This window comes from Mustela erminea, chromosome 10 (genome assembly GCF_009829155.1).
Source record: "Mustela erminea isolate mMusErm1 chromosome 10, mMusErm1.Pri, whole genome shotgun sequence".
Taxonomy (NCBI): domain Eukaryota; kingdom Metazoa; phylum Chordata; class Mammalia; order Carnivora; family Mustelidae; genus Mustela; species Mustela erminea.
Genome location: NC_045623.1, coordinates 2,120,904 through 2,146,190, shown reverse-complemented (window position 1 = coordinate 2,146,190; position 25,287 = coordinate 2,120,904). Strand labels below are relative to the sequence as shown.

Below are 25,287 nucleotides of genomic sequence, written 5' to 3'. Positions count from 1 at the left end.
AAAGCTTCCAAAACCCCCCCAACAGTATATAGGGCTCCAAGAGCTCTCAGGCCAGCAAAACACGTGCACACGTGGAGGGTGGCACGCATCAACCCCTCCTCCAGCTCCACGGGGACAGAGGCTTCTGCACTTGGGACCTTCCCAGACCTCACCTTCGTTCGGTATCTCTTCACCTGGCTGTTCATCTGTATCTTTTATCATGTCCTGTAATAAACTGTAAACTTTGACGTTTCCCTGAGTTCTGCAATCCACTCTAGCAAATTAATCTAAGCTAAAGAGGGGGTGTGGGAACCTCCAATTTGTAGCGAAGTCAGACAGAAGTTGTGGGAATCTGGGAAGCTGCTACTTGTGATTGGCATCTGACGCAGGGAGCAGTCCTGTGGGTTAAGCACTTACCTGAAGGAGAGGCTGGTGTCTCTGGGCAGATGGTGACAGAATGAGGTTAAATTGCAGGACGCCCAGCAGGGGTCCTCAGTGGGGAAGAGGGGGAAGCCTACCCATTCTGTGACCAGGAGCCTCAGAAGTGAAGTGTCCCGTGGGAGTAGTACAGAGGAAACATAGGTGGAAAAGAGAGGTCTTCCTAAACGACAGAGTTTTTCAGATTTCTCCCCCCACAATAATGTTTTCCATAGCAGGCAGCACACACACAAACACAGAGAGAGACACATAGAAGAGGTATAAGGGTCCCCAAACTCCTGCAGACACAGTACCCAGAATACCAGGGAGAGGGAAGAAAGGCCTAGGTGTGTAAGCAGCACTGAGCTAGCAGATTAAGTGATGGGGATGAGTGCCTTCTTTCCCTCAGCTGTCTGAGATCCTGTGGCCTACAAGTTGGTGACCAAGACCTTGTCAGGAACTACATTATCCTGTCACCATCCACCCTCAGTCCCATGTCCCAGGAGGCTCCAGCGGGAGAGACTGCAGCTAGAAGGCCACACACATTTGAGAGTTCAAAGCAGTCTCACTGACAACCTGCAGAGCACGCAGAGCTATCACTCCCTGTAAGAAACATCTCCTTTGCCTTCAGCCTAGGAACTATTTAGGTCTCCAGCTTTGAGTTTCAAGGCCATGGTGCTCAGAACTGGGAAGACGGGACACACTTTCTCCTTGTAAAGCCAGAGTGCTAAATCGAAGCACGGAAAAGAGGCCAAGGGCCCTAGGCTAACATCTGCTGTTGGGTCAGAGCCTGAACAAGCTCAGGCCCAAGCTCTGTGATGCTCAACTCTGAGGAATGAGGGAACCCAGGGGATTGTTAAAAGCCCCACAGATAACAGCAACACATCCTGAAGAGCTCATTAAAGAGGAGAGGCCGCTTTAGTTCCCCAAGGGACACTGCCCTCCTTGGTCAGATTAAGTTGTTTCAAGCCATATCTTATCAAGAGCATCTTTACAGAGTAAATCTTGGAACACCTCATAGTGAAAGACTCTTTTAAATAGAGATGAAGATACGCAAACCAACTTTGGGCTATTTATTTATTTATTTATTTATTTATTTATTTATTTATTTGACAGACAGAGATCACAAGCAGGCAGAGAGGCAGGTGGGGGCAGGAAGGAAGCAGGCTCCCTGCTGAGCAGAGAGCCTGATGAGGGTCTCAATCCCAGGGCCCTGAGACCATGACCCGAGTCTAGCTGAAGGCAGAAGCTTAACCCACTAAGCCACCCAGGCGCCCCGGCTTTAGAAATTTAGTTTAAAAAAAAGAAAATTGCCGAGGGGCACCTGAGTGGCTCTGTCGGTTAAGCTTCCGCCTCTGGCTTAGGTCATAATTCTGGGGTCCTGGGATCGAGCCCCCTAGAGCCTGCTTCTCCCTCTCCTCCCCACTCATGCTCTCTCTATCATTGTCTCTCTCTCTCTCAAATAAGTAAACAAAATCTTAAAAAAGAGTTGCTGTGGGTGGGGAGATGGGTTAAATAAGTGATGGGGATTAAGAAATGCAGAGCATCCGGTGTTGTATGCAAGTGTTGAATCATTAAATTGCATGTCTGAAACTACTATTACACTGTGTATTAACTGGAACTTAAAAACTAAAAGAAACAAAAATTCCAGAAGTTGCCATGCACCTCTTGGTTGCAATACCATGTCCCTCTTGGGCTTTTTTCTGTTTGCAGAAGGGTACACGATGTGGGAGCCGAGGAGTGCTCCTGCAAAGCTGCTTTTCCCACGTTGGGGCTGATGCTCCAGGTTTGTAGGAAACTGGTTGCTGATGGCTGCGTGTCCAGGCAGCCCTCAGCACCCAGCTCAAAGAAACAGGCCTTCATGGCAAAGGTCCCAGGCAGGCAGATTCAATCTTCCCTCCACAAAATCATCAGGCAGCACGGAAGAGTTGGCTTACCAGTGACCTAACACAGGCAATAAACAGATTGCTGAAATCAAGGAGCAGCTTGCTCACCACGCCCTTCCTCAGGCTCTGGGCTCCATGTCCTCCTCCCCTCTCTCGCTCTCTATTGGAAAGGTTGCTAAGACATAAATGACCTTTTGCTTTCACACCGCTTTGTCTTCCCATTGTTCCTCCTTAGCCTTGGGAGCAAGCCCCTGCTCCTTTTCAATGGTGAGACAAGTAGACAGGGGCAAATATACAGGAAGGCATGGTTTGGTCCCAGGACTTTCGCAGAGCCCCAGTTCTAGTCTCCAGACCACTTCTTTATCTCCAATCCAAGTCTCTGCTCATCCCACCAAACCCTTGAGGCTCTGGGTGAGAGCATCCTTTTCCTGTAAGGCAGTACACTCACTCCTGCCTTCCAGCCTTGCAAGTCTTGGCGCCACAGGCAACCCCACCCGGCTTCCACCCTCTTCACACTCTGTGAACAAGCACAGTCTAGATAGACCCAGGTCAAGCAAGACTGCCAAAGAAAAAAGAGAACCCTGGGCCGTCAAAACGCAGACCTGGGTCTGTAATGGAAGGTTTCCAGTGCATTCTGAAACCTGGGGTGTGAATTTGCTGACAAGCAGAAGGGAGAAGAAACATCCTAAGAGAAAAATTTCCACGCTTCCCAGTGAAGGAGAAAGGGGAACGAGAGGGAAGGGGCCAGGGAATAAAGGCAGCTGCATTTTTAGTTTCTTTGGTCTAGGAAAGATTTGTGTAAACTTGGCTATGCCCCAGGGGGCTCTGCAGTCAACTATATTCTTGGCAGAGAGAAAGAAAAAGATCAGTGGACTGACTAATTGAACGATGCCCAGAGAGAGCCAAACGCAGAATGCTTAAACGGCTGCTGTCAGCATTTCCAGAGCGCTAGGCGTTTCCACAAAGGACCTGGAGTGGTTCCCACTTCCTCCCATGTTGATTGGTGAGTCTCTAAGTGAACACAGAATCTCTGCTGTGACCAGTTCTTCTCTCCCATCAAGGAGGACACACATTGGCTAACTGTAGGGCTCCCACAAAGCCACCACCTCAGATAGGGCCATAGTTGGGGGCCATCTCCTACAATGAAGACCCAGCCCACAAAGCTGAGCTGCTTCAGAGGAACGTTCTAACTCCTCTGAATGCCACAGTCCTTTAGCGTTTGGGCTGCTTGGCCCATACCTTCCAGATGTGGACAACAGGGGGCCCAGCTTCAACAGGCACTAAAATCATGTTTTTTCATCCTCCCAGAAAAGTTGGGGGTGGTGGAGTGGGGCAGGGGAATAGGCCAGCTGCTCAAAGAGACACATTTAACATATTTTATTAAGTTTGCCATATAAAGACTATGCCACAGGAAAAAAACATCAGAACTGGGAGGGCCCATGGAAATTATCCGGACCCCCTCGTTTTACAAATGAGGAAAGTGAACGAGAATACCAGCATGGCACTCTGGACCCCAGCCTGTCCACCCAGTCCCAGCACACGGGCTTCCGGTTTCAAGCCAAAGAGGACCTAAAGACTTAACCCATGTTGACTTTGAATGTTTCTGTGCCCTACAGCAGTACCAGTACAGTAGTACCACATTCTGATGCATATCTCCTCCTTGAGGCTGCAGGAAGAGCCCTAAAGAAAACACGATGAGTGTCAGGGTCGTTCAGAGCCAGGGAAACAGATGGATTGTGGAGCAGAGGGTGCAGAGGGCTGAGGGGAAGAACTCAATCCCTCCCCAAGAATCCTGATCACCCTTTTCCCTCAAACAACACACACTCAGACCCCAAAGCCTCAGGACAAATATGCTTGCAGCCCTGAGGCTCAGATCAGGTTTGAAGGAGGAAGGGAAAGAAGCAGATAGAAGGAAAAGAGAAAGATTTACTTCTGAAATCAACAAGTCCAGTGGGAACACATTTTTCCCAGCATGGAGCAAATCCAAACACCACAAGAGAAGGCTATAAAACTCCAATATTAAATCAATCGTGAGATGTAAGGGAAAACACCAATAACTTAGCAAAATAAATACAATGAGAGTTTCACTGAGATCAATGTAACCCAGTGAAAACAGTTTTTAGCTCTTGAGTCAAAAAGACTGAGGTGTACCTTGCACTGCATCTTAGGGGAAAACCCTAAGAGATGCTGGGAGTCTCCCCAGCAGAGAGAAGTCACACATTACTCCCTGTGGCCCCACAGAACCTTTCCACTAAAAGCTACTCCCGGAATGTACATTTCCTTCTCCCAGGAAGACAAGGTTGGCCAGTCAAAGCTGCAGCTCACTGACTCTGCCCCAGGCCATGACAGGTCGCTCTGGGTCTGTCTGTAGGAGGCCCGGGTAGGCAGGGGCTGAGGGCAGAGTGAGTGGAAAAACAATGAGTTGTGAGGAACTGAGCTGTGTTTGTGGAGGGAACTTCATTCCCCCTTCCCCGGATACCCTCCCCTCGCTGTAGACCTTGGTGCCTCCAGCTTCTCTGGGTGAGGGAAATCTTGCCACCTCTCCCGACCCAGTGAGGGCCTGGATCCTGGGGCAGCTGAACTCCAGCCTACAAGAGAAGGGCGGCTCTACTACAGAGAAAACTAGTAACTATAGGAATAAGGATACTGCCCTGGCTCTCGCTGGTGGGTGAACGTCCTCCAGGGCTGCAGTGTCCAGAAGGGGTGTGCATCCTCTGTCTGCCCAGCACACAGGGGGCAGGAGCTTGGAAACAGTGGGACACATGGACCCCCAGCCCAGGGATCAGTCAGGAATTCAAAGTTGGGGCGAGCAGCCTATAGGGGCAGCGGCTTCTCCGCAGGTGAGAAGCAGCGGCAACAGCAGCGTCCAGCTCTTCTGCTCATGTTTCCACCACTCGAATAAGAGGCATGGGCTTATTAGGGCTGGGGGGCTTGGATATCCTCACGCTGAAAGAAAATGGCAAACTCTGAGTGCTGCTTGTCGCCTGCCCCACACGCAGCCACCTCCCATGTCTGACCCCCCACCAGGCCCCGGGTTCCACACGTCAGTGCCAGCTGAGTTCTTGGTTCTGAGACTTTGGAACTGTAACTGTCAGCAGCGTCTAAGAGAAGAGAAGGGGGGGCGGGTGCTGCTATCTGAGGAATAGGGGTGGCGGAAAAACAGGGAGCAATTCAACAGCTGAGAAGCGGGTCTAGCTGTGATTCTTGATGTTTTTCAAAATCTGGGACCTTTCTGTGAGTCTCTTGGGAAAAAAAGGGCCTCTCTCTAGAAATACACACTTTGCTACACCTTGATTGTTGCAAACAATTTCAGGGGGTCCATCTGCATCCAGAGGCTGTTTTGTGAGCCTCCCTGGGGCTATGCTACCAGGCTCTACTCCGACCTGGTTAGAAAAGGGTTCAGGTGGAGAACAGGTCAGATTAGACACTGATAGCAGAAACAGGATTTAAAAGAGCCTTGTCCTTGGCCTCAACACTAAAGCTTTCCTTCCCACAGCTCTGTCCCTCCTCCCATACTCCTCACCCGGGCCCCACCATGGGCACTCCCACTCACTTGCCCAGGTTTTCGGTCTTGGTCCAGGTCTGGGTGCTAAAATGGCCATGACTGATCTGCTTTTCTATCAGGTGTTCCATCCGGTCATGCATCTCTAAATTCTGTAATACAGGTTGTGGGGTCAGAGTCGGCCAGCTGTGACATTGTCTCTGCACCTCTGTCTGTGCTGCGGTCCCCACTACCCCTGCCATGCATGCCACCACCAGGGTACCCTCCCCTCTTCCCTCATCTTCACCACGCCTGACCACCCTCTTCCTCCAGCTCTCACTCCTGCTTCCTCCCTTCGAGAATTCTGTGCGACACTGATCGTTCCCTGCTGTCCTCCCCAGCTCTCAGGAAAGGGGGGAATTAGACTAAGAACTCATGAGCTGATCGAGGCCACCACCTTAGCCGTGGAGAACACAAGACCCCCTCCTAAGGAATGCCTCCCCATTCACAGCCCAGCTCATGGTCTCCTCTTTTGCTAAACTCATGACAGGGGATGATGGGCCCCCTTAGAGTGGGGACAGGTTTCACCACCGTAACTCCCTGAAGGGTTCCAGAAAGGACTGAATCCATAACAATGATCCCAGATGCTCATTTCAGAGCAGCAGCCAGGCAGAATCTCTCTCCCTCCCTATGTACGGTCCTGTCTTCAAGAGCCTGCTTCCTTCCCAGGGCTGCCCAGTACACACACCTCTGCTTCTAGGTAGGCGATTTTCTCCTTAAGCTCCTGGATAGTGCTGTCCTTTGACTGGACCACAGTTTTTGAATTCTGGAGCTGCAAAGATGTGGGAGACAACAGGGTTCATTTTAAAATGACTCAGTATATGCTTGTCAAACCTCCCCCTGCTGCTGGGGAGCCAGAAGCAAAAGGCAGACTTTTGTACCTCTTACATGACTTCCTTAGCTTTTCGAGAAAAGCCTCCTTTCAGTCCATATTGAGCTCTTGATTATCCCAGGTGTGAGGGGAAGGGTGGTGAGAACACCACCCTGACGATCCAAAATCAGGGATGGCTTAAAACCCATTCCGTTTAATGTTGAGAAATACACATTTTTCATTCATTCATTCAAGAAGTCACTGTCGGGGGGTGCCTGGGTGGCTCAGTGGGTTAAGCCGCTGCCTTCAGATCAGGTCATGATCCCAGGGTCCTGGGATCGAGCCCCACATCGGGCTTTCTGCTCAACAGGGAGCCTGCTTCCCTTCCTCTCCCTCTGCCTGTCTCTCTTTCAAATAAATAAATAAAATATTAAAAAAAAAAAAAAAAAAAAAGAAGTAACCGTCAGGGCACCTGGGTGGCTCAGTTGGTTAGGCATCTGCCTTTGGGTCCTGGGATACAGCCCCACATAGAACTCCCTTCTCAGCGGGGACCCTGTTTCTCCCTCTCCCTCTATCCATCCCCTACACTTGTGCTCCCTCTCTCTAAAATAAATAAAAATCTAAAAAAAAAAAAAAAAGAAATATCTCTTGAGTGCTTACTATGAGACAGGCTCTGTTCTAGACACCAGGAAACAGCAGGGAGCAAGATAGAAAAATCCTAGTCCTTGTGGAGCTGACAGGCAGCAAATATGCCCTCCCAGTTAGGGTGTTCTAAATTCTGAAAGAATTCTAAATTCTAAATTCAGAATTCTAAATTCTGAAGACTATTCTGCAAAACACCATATCCTGAGTTTGGTAGGGGAAGGCAGAAAATCTGCTGTGAGGGTCAAAGGTTGATAAGTGCACCCAGATAAGTGACTTTATTGTGACTTCATTATTCATTTACCAGTGTCCTTCAACGTTTAAGAGAGACTAACCTTTTCCTTCCTTCCCAGCAGAAGGCAGATGATTAAAGTCAAAGGGGAAAGACAGGAGAAAAGCAAATACCAATCACTCGAATCTAGTAACTGGTAGCCATAAATGTTTTTCTTTTTTTTTTTCCTTTGTTCTTTATTTTAATTTTTATTTACTTGAGAGAGAGCAAGAGAAATTCAGAGAATGAGTCAGGGGGAGCAGGGAGCCTAACTTGTGACTCCATTCCCGGACCCTGGAATCAAGACCTGTGCTGAAGGCAGACACATAACCAACTGAGCCACCCAGGTGCCGCATAAATGTGTTAATATAAGAACTATAAGCCAAGCTCCCCAGGAGCATGAACAGCAAAGACATAGACTTGACAGGAAAACAGGGCCGGGCCCCACATGGCGACTTCCCGAGGAGGTGGGTGGCATGGGGTGACGTGGGCACAGCTTACCTGCTCTATCATTTGCCGCACTTTCCGCTGCTGGCTCTTCAGCATGTCATCCAAGTGGTGGATCTTCTCCCGCAGCCCGGCCACTTCCTTTTCCAGGTTGGCAGCCCTGGGGAGGAAGAACAGAAAGCTGAGGCGAGGGGGGGAAAGATGCACTTCTCTACCCAGTCACAGGAAGAACCTGGGGCTTGGGGGGTATCCATGACCATGATCCTCTCTGCCTGATGCCCCAGTGGTCTGCCACAAGGAGGAGTTGCTTGGGACACCTTGGAACAGTGCGGTGGAAGCCTCGCTAGAGGTCAGCTAGCCTGAACAAGGGAACTGCCGCTCAGAGAGGTAAGAATGGATAAGTCATTCTGGAAAGTTCTAGAAGGTACAACTAGATCCGACAGGTTGATGTCCAGGGAAGCAGTCCTCATGCTAACACAGGACAGCATTCAAGCTGTCAGAACATGCCCTGCCTCAGGTGTGATGAACTCCTCATTCCTGGAGAGACTTGAGTGGGAGCTGGGAGTATGATACCCAATGCCATCAAGCTGTTGGAGAGGACTCTGTGTCAACAGGGATATAAGATTCAAGTGTGTTCCTAAATCTCCTGATTTCCAGAGACTGCTATATTCTCTGCATCTTCTCAACTGGGCCAAGATCCCCAGAGGTCCAGCGACCTGGCAGGGTGTCCAGGAGTTCAGACTGCTAGTACCCATCTCTCTCCGCTCCTGCCTGAGGCAGCAGGAGGGCAGGGCTCCTGGTGAGGTTGGGGGTGGAGTATAATGCACTCTGAACCCCGACATCCTCCCTAAGCCTCACACAGTCTGAGTGTCCACCATCAACTCTCCAGTGCCCTACTGACCAGTCTCCTTTTACTAAGAAGACTAACATTTTTGGTGCATAGCCATTTCGTGCCATTCCCAAGCCTCAGTTTTGGATTATCTGGGTCTTTTCTGTTTCTCCTGATGCTTCCTCTCAGTCACCTGCCCATAAGCACCACTGCTGGGAAAGGAGGAGTGCTGAGTAATTTAAAACAATTCCGTGATGACATTGAGCCCAAAAGGAGGCTACGACACAATGTCTGCATTTCCCATGCCTAGACTGAGGTTATCCCAAAGGAGGGAAGATACTCCCCACTGACTGTGGGGTCCAAGCGGGCAAGGATCATGTCTGTAGGGGCGCCTGGGTGGCTCAGTTCATTAAGCATCTATCTGCCTTTGGCTCAGGTCATGATCCTAGGACCATAGGATGGAGCCCCACATAGGGCTCCCTGCTGTTTAGGAGGCTGCCATCTTGGGGGAATTCATTTTCCATGGAGTAGGAGGTTTCTGTGTGCTCTTTGGCAGCACACAGAAACTTCCCAGCCTCACCCAGCTACCTGGACAGAGAGCTTGGCCCTGCATTATCCAGGCCCACCTGGCGGCTATGGCTGCTGTTCATGCTCCTGGGGAGCCGGCTTCTCCCACTCCCCCTGTTTGTGCGGCTCTCTCATGCGATATCTCTGTCAAATACATAAATAAAATCTTTAAAACAAAAAAGAAAAAAGATCATGTCTGTTCATCTTGAAATGCCTTAGAAGGCCCTCCAGGTGATGTCTGTTGAATTTTATTTATTTTTATTTTTTATTTTTTTTTAATATTTATTTATTTGAGAGAGAGACAGTGAGAGAGAGCATGAGCGAGGAGAAGGTCAGAGAGCGAAGCAGACTCCCCATGGAGCTGGGAGCCCGATGCGGGACTCGATCTCGGGACTCCGGGATCATGACCTGAGCTGAAGGCTGTCGTCCAACCAACTGAGCCACCCAGGCATCCTGTGTCTGTTGAATTTTAAAAGATCCAACTCACACTATGGAGAACAGGCCCAAGATGCTGATGTTAACTTGGATTTACCATTTGCGGTCTTACTTATTAATTGCCAGCAGCATGAAAAATTTCCAAATCCTTAAAGGTCCAAAATGGCCCGTTCTTTGCTCCATAAGTTTCACTGGTAGGGCCTGGGATCTCTTATCAGAGGGAATCTGTGAACATCTTGGAGCAGAAAGGATCCCAGTGACCCCTGGTTCTCAGCTGGAGTAGCTTCAAGGGACAGGAAGTTCTGAATCTCTTCATGAAGATGCTTATTATATTTTTTGAAGCATGACTTGTGAGGAAGTTTTTGATTTGCCCTCAAATAATTTCCAGTCGGCCTTTGTTTTGAGGGGCGGAAACTGTGGTGCAATACTACCACATGCGCGTCCCGTATAACAGCCTGTAGAATGATGTGCCAGAACAGCAGGAACTTCACCAGCTCCCACTTGACCTTGGCGCTAACACCATGGAAGCCTTTACTTTAGGCTCCTACTCTGTGGAAAATGAACTCTCCCAAGATGGCAGCCTCCCAAACAGTATCTCCCTGGGCAGGGCCCCACCCAGAGGAGCCACACCGTGACTCAGAGCTGGAAGATCTGACATCAGCTCCAGCTTCCTCCCCAGGCCAGGCTGCCACAGAGCTGCAGGCTGCATGGCGCGCCCTCCCCTCCCTGCACCCCAGCTTCCCCGGGGAACATGGGCCCTTACTTTTCTCGCTCTGTTTGACAGTCAGTGTTCTTGCTCCGAAGTTCCTCCAGGGCTGTTTCTCCCTCCCTGACCTTCACCAATAAGGCCTGATGCTCCTGGATGGGCCAAAGGGAAGAAAACCTAGGATAAGGAGGTAGCAATGGTTTCTGTGTTTGGGGTGATAGGGGCCTGAGGGCTGGGGCTCAGCCCCTATTGGGTCTGGGAGAGCTGCCAAAGAGCAGCAGGCCAAGCTGGTTTGCTGAGGCACCCTCCCCTGTCAGGGATAACTCTTCCCACCCTCAGCACACAGAAACTTCCCAGCCTCACCCAGCTACCTGGACAGAGAGCTTGGCCCTGTGTTATCCAGGCCCACCTGGTGGCTATGGCTGCCGGTCCCTGGGAAACCAGGCCCTGTGGCTCCTTAAGAGCAGTCCCGTCTTTTCTTTTTTTCTTTTCTTTTCACAAGCCCATAAAGGGCAGCTCTATAAGAACCCAACTGAAATGGAAATGGGTTCAACTCTAGTTAGCAAGGGCTGAGCTTAGCAGAGAGAAAGACCTCTTGTTCCTTAAAGGCTAAAAGGTTCTCGAAAGTATTTGCTGAGGAAGCAGTGAAGTGTGTTTTACTGGTACTGTTCATAAAAGCAGACTACAGTGGTCTCAGTTATTCCCAGGACCACCCCCTCCTTCCCCCAGCGCAGGAGTTAGGCCCTGAAGGCAGGACTCCAACTATTACCGCCTGCATGCCTAGCAGGCGCTTCTGGAGCTCTCCGACATCAGCCTCCTTCTGCTCCACTCGGTCCTCTGCTCTCTGAAGGGCCACTTGACTCTGTTCTGCTTCTCTCTGGTACCGGCTGAGTGTGACCTAAGACAGGACGCAGATGGGTGAAGGGAATGGAGGGGAAAGAGCAAACGTGGATAAAAACCTTAGGAAAGAACCCAGGATCCAGGGCCCAGGGCGCAGCGATGGGGGAAGGGAGGCACCCCCCTCTTTCCCATTCATGGTTCTAGGATGACTTGGGAAACCAGCAGGTATCTCCACTTCCAGGGTTCACTGGCACATACTTGATCAAGCTGTTATTTTTTTAAAATTTTTTAAAGATTTATTTATCTATTTGAGAGAGAACATGCAAGGGGTAGGGGTGTGGGGAGGGGCAGAAGGAGAGGGAGAGAGAGTCTTAAGCAGACTTTACACTGAGTATAGAGCTGGACACCAGGCTCGATCTCATGACCCTGAGATCACGACCTGAGCTGAAACCAAGTCAGACACTTAACTGACGGCACCACCCAGGCCCCCTGATCCAGCTCTACTTTAGAGTGACATTTGGAACCCATTAGCACTTTCCAGATGGTGGACTTTGTCAATATCTCCTCTGCCCCAGCCCCCAGTTGGCCAGTGCCACCCAAGATTAACCCAGGGCTGTGACTTTCCTATAAATGCAAACACAAAGAATCCAGGGGAGCATATCTCCACGTCCTTCCTTCTTTGTTCCCACTCTTGCTCACCCTCACATCAAGCAATACTGCAGCCTGCATAACAAGGACAAAATAGCACCTAGAAGGGCCCCAGGAAGAATTGTTCCATTTCCAAGATGACAGCCAATTTGGGAGAGAAAGAAGCAGAATTTTAGAATGAAAAATTAAGGAAGAACTTGCCTCCCTTCCTCCCGCATGCCAACATCAGGTCTCAGCTTAGATATCCTTTCTTCCAGAAGCCTCCATGCCCAGTGAGTAGTCCTTCCATTGTGTGGCCTTCCTTCTTAGAGCACTGAGGGGATTTTGCCCAGTCACTTGTGTGCACGCCCCAGCGGGCCATCGGCAAGAACCATTATATTTCCAGAGCTCAACCCAGTACCTAGCACACAGTTACTGCTAGCTAATGTCATGAGAAGAATTGGTACTCATCTAGTCTAATCCTCTCCTTTTGCAACTAAAGGTCAACTGATTTACCCAAAGTACAAAGCTAGGGAATAACAGAGCCAATACTAGAACACAATGACTTCATTATTCATCTCAGTTCTTCCCAGATACCCCACACTGACTCCCCAGTCAGTTGCTACAGAAGAATCCATATAACCACTCAAAAGTCCACGCAGCCCTGGGAAAACAGAACACCAAAGTCACCAGTTTGTCTGACCCCTCCCAAAGTCAGACTCAGGGAAGAGAAAGCAAAGCCCAGGAGGACGTGTGATGAGACACATCCATGCTGCACACCAGCCCTGTGCAGAGCCAGCTCTCTGTGAACCCTTCCTGACAGCAGGCTGCTGCTGGTGGAACAGAAAACCCATGCCCACTGGCAGGTTGTTTTCACGGTAACTAACAATCTTGCCCTTGCTACCGCCTTTATAGAAACGTAGATCAGAGAGTTTCATTCACTAGAAAGACAGAGAAAAGCCTCCAAAGGTCCCTTTTTAGCCTGGAACAGGCTAGCCCCATGGACAGGAACATAAAAACAAAAGCTCTCACTTCTGTACCTAACACTGCACGCAGGTTGGTGTGTCCTCAGAGCACAGCGTTAATGGGTCATGGGCTGATCCTCACACTCTGCTGCGGGATCACAAAGGAAAAAACATACTCCTCTGCCACATTTGTCCCTGTTGCTCCAGTCAGCAATGCCTGGAAGGAGCCTCTGAATCCTGAGAGGGTGTGCCAACCTACCCCAACAGCAGAAACAGCACCTCTGACTGCAGACAGAGGCTGCTTATTAAGGCCAGCCCCTTCTGGGAAACTGGGGGCAGGTGGCTACAGCGGTCTGGGACCTTCTGGTCTTAGGGTTTCACTCTGGACCCTTTTGGTCAAGCACTGAAACCCAGAGCTAGCAGACCCCCCGCCCCCACAGATGGCCCAAACCAACAAGTGCTTCATAACACCCCTCAGTGTAGAAATTTCTTCCCAGGGCACCCGGGTGGCTCAGTGGTGTAAGCATCTGCCTTCAGCTCAGGTCATGATCCCAGGGGTCTGGGATCGAGCACTGCATTGGGCTCCTTGCTTGGCAAAAAGCCTGCTTCTCCCTCTCCCCCTGCTTATGTCCCCTCTCTTGCTGTGTGTCTCTCTGTCATTAAATAAGTAAAATCTTTACCCCCCCCAAAAAAAATTCTTTCCAAAATTCAGAGTCTGGTCAGTGCTAAAGCCTCAGCATCCCTTCCTCCTGGTGTGTACCAAGAAGGTAGGGAACAGCGGATCACCAAAATGATCCATTGTCAACCCACTTATCCAAATTGTGGGTTCTGAAACAGATGCGGCAAACTCCTTTACTGCACAACTACTTTGTTCCAAGAACAAACTCGTCACAGTATCACGTGAAGTCCAAACTATTTAGGATAGCAAAACCCGCTTAACTAAATTGATCACTAAGAAAAATACAGGGTTATCTTATGTTTCTAAAATCCTTCGGAGCAATATATATATATGTACGTGTCTTACCTCTCAATTCACAGACCACACTTGTATACTTAAAATGACCCCTTTTTACATTATTTGGAACTGATACTTAGGTTAAATTACTTGCTCAAATAACAGATCATCTCTAAAGGCAATTGATTAGCCCTGTGCCTTCTCCTGCCCCCTCAATATCCCTCTTAAAAATTCTCTCTCTTAGTCTCACAGAAGAGAAGCATTCGGTCTTCTTCCTACCACCAGCTCCTGGCATGCCTGGGCAGGGCACAGCCTATCGTTACACATTTATGACACAGAAATTCTTTATATGTGGATGAACAATAGCAGATAACAGATGGCTAATCTCATGCAAAAGCCTAGTATCTTTCCAGTGTACCTCATTTTATACTCAAAGAATTTTCTGGAAAGTATGGCAGACCTCACACACTTTTAAATTGTGGGGGGCTTTCACTCTCAACAGACTTTTGTACTTTTTAAATCTTCCATAATAATTTAGTATTACTTTTGTAACAATAATTGAAATACTCATTCCAAATCACAAAGCTCTGTAAGACTTGACTTCAAGAAGTCCTCTGACTCCATGGACACAGATTTTTCTATAGCCATACTGTTCCACCCACTTATCCAGTCCACATTTAAGACGTACCCACCTTACGTCAGATGTTATGCCAGACATGGGTGACCTTGACAGCAACAGTCCCTGCCTGTGAGCTGCCTAGAGCCCAGTAATTCTTACTGTGGTAAGAGTAACGGCCCCTGAGTTACCCGCTATCCCAGACCAGCACTACCACTCAACTTCAGCAGAGAAACAAGTGCCAACCTTTAAACCATGGACTCGACTTGAACAGCAAAAACTGTAAAGGCCCAGGAATGCGAAAAGCAGACAGGAAAGTGCCCAGGCCTCAAAGCCTGGCCTCTCTAGGGGCTGGCACATGCCAGAAAGACATGAAGTCCATGCTAAGTTATGGCCCCTATATTCAGCAACCCAACCCTTGGGGCACTTTCTCCTTGAACCCCGAATCTCACCTCAAAAGCCACTCGGTCTGACTGGTGCTTCCGCTCAGCCTCCCGCAGCTTGATAAGCAGGTCCCGCACAGTCTTTCTCAAGCTCTCGGCATCTTCACTTATGTAGGCATCTACCTACAGTCAGAGCAGAGAAAAGAAGGTGAAGGCCCCGTGTTTGTGTAAGAGGAGGTCCCCTGCAACACACAGGTGGGCCCTCTTGTCCAGACCACTGAGTTATTCACACGAAAACACTCTGCATATGCTGGGGAACTCAACTAGCAAACTCGCCTGATGATTTTAGGACACACCCAGTAATTTTTATACAGGTATCAATGGATTAACAGGTAGGCTGATGCCATCCTCACCTGTAGGTCCTGCTTCCATTAGATGAGTTCTCCGAGAGGGGAGACCGTGTTCCCCTTTAGACTACAGCGCCCCAAGGGCAGGGACTGGGCCACACCCACCAGGAGGGATGCACCCCAAAGGCACACGTTTTGGTCTTCTCTGCAGCTAGCACAGAGACCAGCACACAGAGGGTTACTGATGGACGGGCAGGTTTAGAGCAAAAACACCCAACCAACTACAAGGACTCTGATTCGATACTTCATCAAGGTTACCACAAGTCTCTCCCCAGACACACCCAGTCGTGGGTTGGTGGTTAGCACTGTGCTGGCATGTGGGGTCTTGCCCCCAGTTACCAGCTCCCAGCAAGTCTAACAGAAAAATCTTTTTTTTTTTTTTTTTTTTTAAAGATTTTATTTATTTATTTGACAGAGAGAGAGATCACAAATAGGCAGAGAGACAGACAGAGAGAGAGATGAGGAGAAGCAGGCTCCCTGCTGAGCAGAGAGCCCAATGCGGGACTCGATCCCAGGCCCCTGGGATCATGACCTGAGCCGAAGGCAGAGGCTTAACCCACTGAGCCACCCAGGCGCCCCTAACAGAAAAATCTTTACCTGTCTTGCACTTTAGGAAGCACAGAGCTCTCAGCTGGGAGGCGGGCCACAGGGCCCTAGTTGCTGCACCATCACTGAGTCCAGTGGGCCTTTGTGAAGCAGCAAGAAGACGCCTTACCATGGCCTGCCTCACAGGCTGACTCAAATATAAGATAATATCCAGCAGGGCTTAGAGCTTGTGAGGAGAAAAAGCTGAACAAATAGTACCAGATGTTATTATAACCTGTTACCAACTATGGTGATTCAGAGGAAGGGAAAAAATTCAAACTGCACATCTAGAGTGAGCAGCTAGAATCACAACATGCCAAACTCTAGCCATCAAGATGTTATCCAGTTCATGGCCCTCGATCCATACCTAAGTTGCTGAGCAGGTGAAAACAATTTAAAAGCTCCTGGAGAAAACCACTATGTGCTTATTTCAGACGGTGTTCTAATAAGGCTATTTAATGACATGGAAAATGTTCATGGTATAATGTGAAGAGAAAAAAGTTAGTTACAAAACTCTGCATGTAGGAGTTAGAAACACACCAGATTTAAGTACAGTAGTGAGGATAGATCCTAAGAACATGGTGTTGGGTCAAAAGGAAAACAAAATTCATTATGAAAATTGAAAACATAGACATATCTAAGCCATACATTGAATATATTAGAATGTATACTTTTTGGCAGGGTAGGCGGAATAAAAATAAAAAAAAAAAAAGGAAAAGGTCATTATGAGACCAGAGATGATAATATGCCCTAATGGATGGGTAGATCTGATTCAGACCTGCACTCCAGAGCCATAAAAAAAACAATCCAACAACAAAACAAAACAAAAAAGCCCACCCAGACAAAAGAAACAAACAGAAAGAAATGCTATATACAGTATAATCTCGATATTATAACACACATTTGCATTTAAAACTGTCGTTTTTCAGATGAATGGATAAAGAAGATGTGCTATATACACATATACAGTGGAATATTATGCAGCCACCAAAAAATGAAATCTTGCCATTTGCAACGACATGGATGAAACTAGAGGGTATCACGCTAAGCGAAATAAGTCAATCAGAGAAAGACAATTATCATATAATCTCTCTGATATGAGGAATTTGAGAAACAAGGCAGAGGATCACAGGGGAAGGGAGGGAAAAATGAAACAAGATGAAACCAGAGAGGGAGACAAACCATAAAAGACTCTTAATCTCAGTAAACTGAGGATTGCTGGTAGGGAAGAGGGTGGGAGGGATGGGCTGGCTGAATGATGGACACTGGGCAGGGTGTGTGTTGTGGTGAGTGCTGTGAATTATGTAAGACTGATGAATCACAGACCTATACCCCTGAAACAAATAATACATTATATGTTAATAAAAAAAACAAAAAAATGGCTTTTCTCTGGGTACATTTAAATGACATTTTTTCTTCTTTCACGCTTGTTTCTGAATTTCCTAAATTTTCTATGATAAGCATATCTTATTACATAATCACAAAAGGTAATAACAAAGGCCCCACCCCCTTTTTTTCCTAACAATGATAGCCATGTTTATTTCTTAATTAAACCTCAATAAAGCTGGGGGATAATTTTTTTCAAAAAGGACAGCCAGGATGAGCATTGGGCAATATATAGGATTGTTGAGTCACTGTATTATACACCTGAAATTAATGTGACACTGTATATTAACTATACTGGAATTTTAATAAATAAATAAACAAGGGCAGCCATGGAAAGAAATACCACTATGGCATTATTCAAAAGGAGGAGGTAGATCTACATGTACTAAAATAGAGAGAAGGCTATAAATTTAATAAACTTTAAGTTGATGGAAGCTACAGTTTAAAAAAAATTGAAAAGAAAGCACGGAATAATGTATTTATCATGACCCTGAATCTGTGCAAAGTATGTGTATATTATACACATGTATTTATACATGTGTCAATGGTATGTATGTATATATTAATATGTATACAAACAAATAGGCATATGTTATTTAGATAAGGTGGTCTATGTATAGAAAAATACACTAGAGGGGTGCCTGGCTGGCTCAGTCAGAAGAGCATGAGACTCTTGATCTTGGAGTTGCAAATCTGAGCCCTACATTGGATGTAGAGATTAACAAAAGAAAGAAAGAAAGAAAGAAAGATAGAAAGAAAGAAAGAAAAGAAAAGAAAAGAAAGAAAAGAAAAGAAAAGAAAAGAAAAACATACTCAGCTTTAGCTAAACATTAGAATCCCCTAAAGAGATATATTCTCTTTTTTCTAAGATTTTATTCTTAAGTAATCTCCACACCCCACATGGGGCTCAAACTCACAACCCCACGATCAAAAGTTGCATGCTCAGAGTGCCTCAGGGGCTCAATCGGTTAAGCCTCCAACTCTTGATTTCTGATCAGGTCATGATCTCAGGGTTGTGAGATCGAGCCCCAAGTCAGGCTCCACATTGACTGTGGTGCCTACTTAAGATTCTCTCTCCCACTCCCTCTCTCCACAGCCCCCCTCAATAGATAGATAGATAAACAAAGAAAATTAAATAAAATTAAAGTTGCATGCTCTACCCTCTGAGCCAGCAAGGCTCCCCCTGAAGAGCTTTTTCAAGTCCCAATGCCCAGTCCACGTCTCAAACCAATTAAATTACAATCTCTGGGGCTGACACCAGGCTTGTCTCCTGAAAGCTCCCAGGGCCATTTTAATCAGCAGCAAAGGCCAAGAGCACTAAAGGATCCACCCACTTCAATCTGTTAACAGTGGATCCTTCAAAGGAGTGGAACTGGGCAAGGAGAATTTCCAGTTTGTATTGTTTCTCTGTTTGAATTTTCACAGAAACTTTACTCTTACCTTTAGTGAGAGAGGAAGAGTGATAACAAGGGGATCAGGGAGGAAGCTATCCTGCCTCTTGGCAGTGAAGTGGTTACCATTTTCCCTGTTAACGTACCTCAGGTGGACTGCTATACTGGGTCGTGGAGCTTGGATTTAATCCATTTGGCTTTTCTAACACCACCTATTCAAAGGAAAATAAGTAGTTAAAACAGCCCAAACACTGGTTTTATCCTACTGCGCAGGCGCACCGAGTGAACCAAGATGGCGGCTCCCGTGGATCTGGAGTTAAAGAAGACCTTCACAGAACTTCAAGCCAAAGTAACTGACACTCAACAGAAGGTGAAGCTTGCAGACAGCTAGATTGAACAGCTAAACAGAACGAAAAAGCATGCACATCTTACAGATACAGAGATTATGACTTTGGTAGATGAGACTAACATGTATGAAGGTGTAGGAAGAATGTTTATTCTTCAGTCCAAGGAGGTATTTCACAGTCAACTATTAGAGAAACAGAAAATAGCAGAGGAAAAAATTAAAGAATTAGAGCAGAAGAAATCCTACCTAGAGCGGAGTGTGAAGGAAGCTGAGGACAACATCCGGGAGATGCTAATGGCACCAAGGGCACAGTAGGAAATCTCTAGCAGAAGCTTCCTGCCCCCTCCCATTCCTGGCAAGGGCAGAGGGGCCCATGTGGGGAAACAGCCTCTCTTCTACCCTGACGGACTTTTTATTTGGATGATCTGGTAACCCTATATTTTCTACTTCACCCTGATCCCCTTTCAGATCCCAGCTCTGTATTTTTTATCCTGGCTCTGTCTGCCACCCCTACCCAGAACACTGTTCTCCCCTAGGGGTGAATCACCAACTGCCAGGAGAGGGAAGATGGGAGCCAGGACAGACAGGGGAGCTCTGTCCAAGCCTATTACTCATTACACTGCTTAGACCAATAAAAGGCATCTGTTTCCCCACCCCCCCCCCAAAAAAAAAACAGCTCCAACAACCAACTTTGAAACATTTAATATCTGAAGAATTCAAATCTCAGAATAAAAGAAAGAGGTGGAGAAGATAGAGAAAGAAGAGGAAGGGGAAGTGAAGGAGGAAGAGAAAGAAGAAAAGGAAGGAAGGCGAGTAGGAGGGCAGGCAGGAAGAGAAAAAAGACCTTGAGCACTCTGTGGAAAATGGAGAGGACAGGCAGTGGAGAAACATGTGTGGCCTTGGAAGGGAATACTCTATCTAGCCTTGTGGGGAGGATGAGGGGAACCCCAGGCTAAAACCTTTCAGCACACAGAACAACATGCAGGCTGACTCCTGGAAGCCCAGGGAATACATGCAGCTGCCTGCCACCAACAAAGAGCTTCCATTGCCCCTCGGGGATCCTGACAAGGTTTGATGAAGCATAAAGCGGAAGGCGAAGCGGCCTTTGCTGTAATCCCTTCCAGCCCAAAGCCTGATTATTCACCATATGACTCCTGTGCAAGCAAGGGCCCTGGACTTTCGGGCCTGTCTCTGGGCACATCAGGCTCTTCAGTCACTCACAAAGCACCTCCCAGCCGCCAGATGTGAGCTTGGGCAGTGAAAGTCCTACCTTCCATCACAGCAAAATGAATTAGGGGGAAACACCACACAAGCCTCGTCCACGCTTACGCCAGAGAGGAACCTTGCTGCCATTAGCTTCCAGGTCACTGTTTCCCTCAGGAGAATGAGGGCAGGGGCTGCTGGAGAAAGACTAGCCCCCACCATTCCCCAAACAAAACACAGATGAAGGAGATAAAACTCAACATCTAAAGGAGGATGAGAGTGAGATGGAAGAGACAGGTCTGTTCTCCTGAGCACCCTTCTAGCCTCCAATTTTAGAAAAGCCAAAAAGCAAGATCCCAGGGTTACTCATTCATCTCAAGAAGACCTCTCCAATAGGTTCAGTATGACATTTACTGATGACCTTCTGCATCGTTGACCCTGTGCTGAGTGTGGGGCTACAGAGACACGGGGTGGGATGAACCCTAACCTCAGGGAGCTTCTGGTGCCTGGGTAGAGACAGCTACATATACAAATAACACACAAGGGCCAAGACCTCCAATTCACACCATGGTGCCATCCCAGTTAAGCAAGATTGACTTATAAGAAGTTTACATTTATAGGCAAGTGTCTGCTTCATGAGACTCCATGCCGCAAATAGAGCGATCACAGAATCCTTGCAGGGAAGAGGTTTTCACCAAGAACTTAATGGTAATTTTATTTACATAAGCTCTGTTTTTATACACTGCTTTGGGAACATGTATACTTCTTACAGGCTGATAGGTGTAAACACCAGTGCCCACCAGCTGGAGAGCACTGAAGGTTGTGAGTGCTCTAAGAAAGCCAACATTGCCTGTATTTGCGCCTTTCCTGGCAGTGGTGGGAGACTCCGCACCCACGATTCGTCTGGCAAAAGGGACTGCCTGGAACAACGTCTTCCATGAGGATCCGACCATCAACCATTTCCTATTACCTGTATCTCCTGTCCACGGAGAGAATCTCCCGGATCTCTGTCAAGCTTGCTACTTATGTCCTCCCGGAGCTTCTGCAGGCAGTTCCGGGCCTGGGAGGGGAGGGCAAGAAGCCTGAGCTTTGGGAGAAGGAAAGAGAGCGTACCACCTCACCCAGCTTTGTGTCCATCCCCATCCCTTCCTCCGGTGAGCCAGGTCCTGCCCTCAGCACCGGCTGGGGGCAAGTCCTTCCTACACAAACAGGAAGCCCTGCCTGCCAGAGCGAACATTTTTGTTGCAGAGACACACAACGCGAAAGGCAAACACATGAAACATGTAATATGTTATTACATGATGACAAGGGCCAAGGAGCCAACAAGAGCTATAGGGGAGGGTCAGGAAAAGCGGGGGGAAAAAGACCAGCAGTCTTAGAGATGATGTCTGGGGTAGTACAGTGCTGTGCACACGGCAGTGGGTAACTACTGTTGGTGAATGGATTGGCTGACTGATGGAAGGGCAGGAAATGATACCTGACACCAGGGGCCCTGGTGGCACTTTAGGGATGAAGGGAGCAGATGGGAGAGAACCAAACCTTACAAAAGAAGGGAGTCAAAAACATGGGAGGTTCCCACAGAGGGATGGGGGCCCACCTCCTGGATGTATTGCACCTCACTCTTCAGCTGTTTGATATTCTTCTCATGGATCATTTTATCCCCAGACCGCCCCTTCAGGTACACCTGCAATAAGGAAAACAGCACCACTCAGTTACGAACACCCTGGTGAGTTCATGGCACACGGGCAGGCTCGTACACTGCTGCTGGGAAGGTAAACTGACTGCCTTTCTGCATGCCAATTCGACCACTGAAATCAGAAGGCTGAGAACGATACTGACTCTTTGACCTACCCAATCTACTTCTGGAAATTTATCCTAAGGAAATAAATTTAGCCAAACTGGCATAAACACTCAAATATATATATATATATGTAAATTTATGCAAAGGAAGTTGTAAAAAGAGATTTACACATTTTTCTCTATACATGCTTGACTCTTTCACAATAAAGAAAATATTTATTTCCTGTATTATAAAAGACATTCACAGTGTAGTAACATGTTCAGCAAAATATTGTTTATGACTACAAAAATGGAAACAGGCATAATGTCCCACAATGGGGGATTACTTAAATTGTGGTATGTCTATAATAGCATATTATGCAGCCATTAGAATACCAGATATTTACATTTATGGACACAGAAGATGTTACAAACCAACATTTAAAGCATTACATTGTTGGGGGGCAAGCAAATTGTAGGACAGAATATATACAATACAATTTAACTTCTGAAAAAATACACACACGCGCGCAAGCGTGCAAAGGAAAATGTCCACGTGCGAAGGAAAATGTCTACACAACACAGTAATAACAACAATGACTACATTGATAGAATTATGGGGTGGTTTGGCTTTCTCTAAGGGCCATACAATGGCCCTTCTTATTCTTTGAATAAGAAACAGAAATTAATTAAAGGCATTCAGATTGAAAAGAAAGAGGAAAAACTATCTCCATCTGCAGATGAAGTGTTCATTTATATAGAATACACCAAGAAGGGGTGCCTGAGTGGCTCAGTGGGTTAAAGCCTCTGCCTTTGGCTCAGGTCATGATCCCAGGGTCCTGGGATCGAGCCCGTCATCGGGCTCTCTGCTCAGCGGGGAACCTGCTTCCTCCTCTCTCTCTGCCTGCCTTTCTGCCTACTTGTGATCTCTGTCTGTCAAATTAAAAAAAAAAAAAAATTAAAAAACAAAAATGTTAAAAAAAAAAAAAGAGAGAGAGAGAATACGCCAAGGAATCCACTCGAAAACTATTAGAGGTTGTAGCAAGGTTGTAGGATATAAGACCAACATCCAAAAAAAAAAAAAAAAAATATTTCTAGACACTAGCAAGGGACAATCTGAAATGAAATTTAAAAACAATTCTATTTACAGTAGCAACAAAAAGAAAAAATACTACGTGGATGGAACTAGAGGGTATTATGCTAAGTGAGATAAGTCAACTGGAGAAAGACAAATAGCATACAATTTCATTTATATGTGGAATTAAAAAAAAAAAACAGATGAATACTCCCCAAATTGATCTATACTTTCAACATAATTTTTATCAAAATCCAAGCTGGCTTCTTTGCAGAAACTGACAAACTGATCCTAAAATTCATATGGAAATACAAAGGACTCTGAATAGCTAAAATAATCCTGAAAAATAACAAAATTACAAATACTAATAAATATTAACAATTTTTTTTAAAGATTATATTTATTTGTCAGAGAGAGAAAGAGAGAGTGAGCACAAGCAGGGGGAGCATCAGGCAGAAGGAGAAGCAGACTCTCTGCTAAGCAGGGAGCCCAATGCGGAGTTCGATCCCAGTACCCTGAGATTAAGACCTGAGCTGAAGGCAGACGCTTAATGGACTGAGCCACCCAGGTGCCCCGTATTAACAAAATGTTAACAAAAGTAACAAAGGTACAGTAATCAAGTCAGTGTGGAATTGGCATTAGGAGACCCATAAATCAATGGAATACAATTGAGAGTCCAGAAACAATAATAACACAATAAAAATACCCTAAACTGATTTTATCTGACAGGATGCCAAGATAATTCAATGGGGAAAGAATAGTCTTTCCAACAAATGATGTTAGTATAAATGGAGATTCACTTGGAAAAGAATGAAATTGGACCTCTTCCTTACACCATACACAAAAATTAACCCAAAATGGATTATAGGCCTATTCAAAGGGCTAAAACTATAATTCTTTGAGGAAAATATAGGAATAAATCCTTGTGACCTTGGGTTGGGTTGTGACCTTCTTAGATATGTCACCAAAAACCCAACAAGAGAAAAAAAATACATAATTGGATTTCATCAAATTAAAAACTTTTGTTTCAAAGGACATCATTATGAAAGTAAAAAAACAAGGGGTGCCTGGGTGGCTCAGAGGGTTAAGCCTCTGCCTTCAGTTCAGGTCATGATCTCAGGGTCCTGGGATCGAACTCTGCTCAGCAGGAAGCCTGCTTCCCCCTCTCTCTGCCTTCCTGTTTGTCTACTTGTGATCTCTCTCTCTGTCAAATAAATCTTAAAAAAAAAAAAAAAAAGAAAGAAAGAAAGTAAAAAACAAAAAAAGAATGGGAAAATTTTTTTAGATATTTCCAAGTCATATATATCATAAGGGTCTAGTTAGTATCCAGAATATATAAGGAACCCTTATATCTAGAAAATTAAAACACAATTGACTTCTTTTAACAAATATGATAAGGTTTTATTTATAATATTTATATATCCAAACCCTTTTTGGCCAATTTAATTACTCATCATTATAAGTCTTTTGGACTATTCACTGCTATTTAAAAATTCAAGGGCGCCTGGGTGGCTCAGTGGGTTAAGCCTCTGCCTTCGGCTCGGGTCATGATCTCAGGGTTCTGGGATCAAGTCCCGAATCGGCTCTCTGGTCAGTGGAAAGCCTGCTTCCTCCTCTCTCTCTCTCTCTCTCTCTCTCTCTCTGCCTGCCTCGCTGCCTACTTGTGATCTTTCTCTGTCAAATAAATAAATAAAATCTTTAAAAAAATAAAAAAATAAAAAATTCAAATATAGCAAAGATAAGACCATGGAGAAAGTGTGGCCACATCATCACTTGTACCTACATATAAACTCTTTAAACACAACTGAATTTGTATTTATTTAATTTTTTAAAATATTTTATTTATTTATTTGACAGAGAGAGACACACAGCGAGACAGGGAACACAAGCCGGTGAGTAGGAGAGGGGGAAGCAGGCCTCCCATTAGCAGGGAACCTGATGCGGGGCTCCATCCCAGGAGCCTGGGACCATGACCTGACCCAAAAGTGGACCCTTAACGACTGAGCCAACCAAGCATCCTTACAATTAATTTTTTTTTAAGATTATTTATTTATTTGACAGAGACAGTGAGAGAGAGAGAACACAAGCAGGGGGAGTGGGAGAGGGAGAAGCAGGCTTCCCGCTGAACGCGGAGCCTGAAGTGGGGCTTGATCCCAGGATCCCAGAATCACAACCTAAGCCAAAGGCAGACACTTAAC

At 46.5% G+C, this 25,287-nt stretch overlaps 1 protein-coding gene and 1 pseudogene across 4 annotated transcripts in view; one reads left to right on the top strand and one right to left on the bottom strand.

The window, feature by feature from the left end:
* Window positions 1-1,962: 1,962 nt before the first annotated feature.
* The window catches only part of TUFT1 (tuftelin 1), a 50,065-nt gene continuing 26,740 nt past the window's right edge, over window positions 1,963-25,287 (bottom strand). For 2 of the 4 annotated variants that reach the window (XM_032303648.1, XM_032303650.1), the window contains 10 exons: window positions 21,833-21,919; window positions 21,206-21,295; window positions 18,833-18,898; window positions 14,987-15,100; window positions 11,301-11,429; window positions 10,589-10,683; window positions 8,049-8,154; window positions 6,512-6,595; window positions 5,836-5,936; window positions 1,963-5,228 (listed from right to left, as the gene is read on the bottom strand). In XM_032303648.1, coding sequence (XP_032159539.1) covers window positions 5,162-5,228; window positions 5,836-5,936; window positions 6,512-6,595; window positions 8,049-8,154; window positions 10,589-10,683; window positions 11,301-11,429; window positions 14,987-15,100; window positions 18,833-18,898; window positions 21,206-21,295; window positions 21,833-21,919 — 939 coding nt within the window. In that variant the 3' untranslated portion in view covers window positions 1,963-5,161. The remainder of the gene's footprint in view (window positions 5,229-5,835; window positions 5,937-6,511; window positions 6,596-8,048; window positions 8,155-10,588; window positions 10,684-11,300; window positions 11,430-14,986; window positions 15,101-18,832; window positions 18,899-21,205; window positions 21,296-21,832; window positions 21,920-25,287) is intronic. The other 2 variants (XM_032303649.1, XM_032303651.1) reach the window with 2 other exon arrangements.
* Window positions 18,954-19,680, top strand: LOC116568133 (annotated as a pseudogene).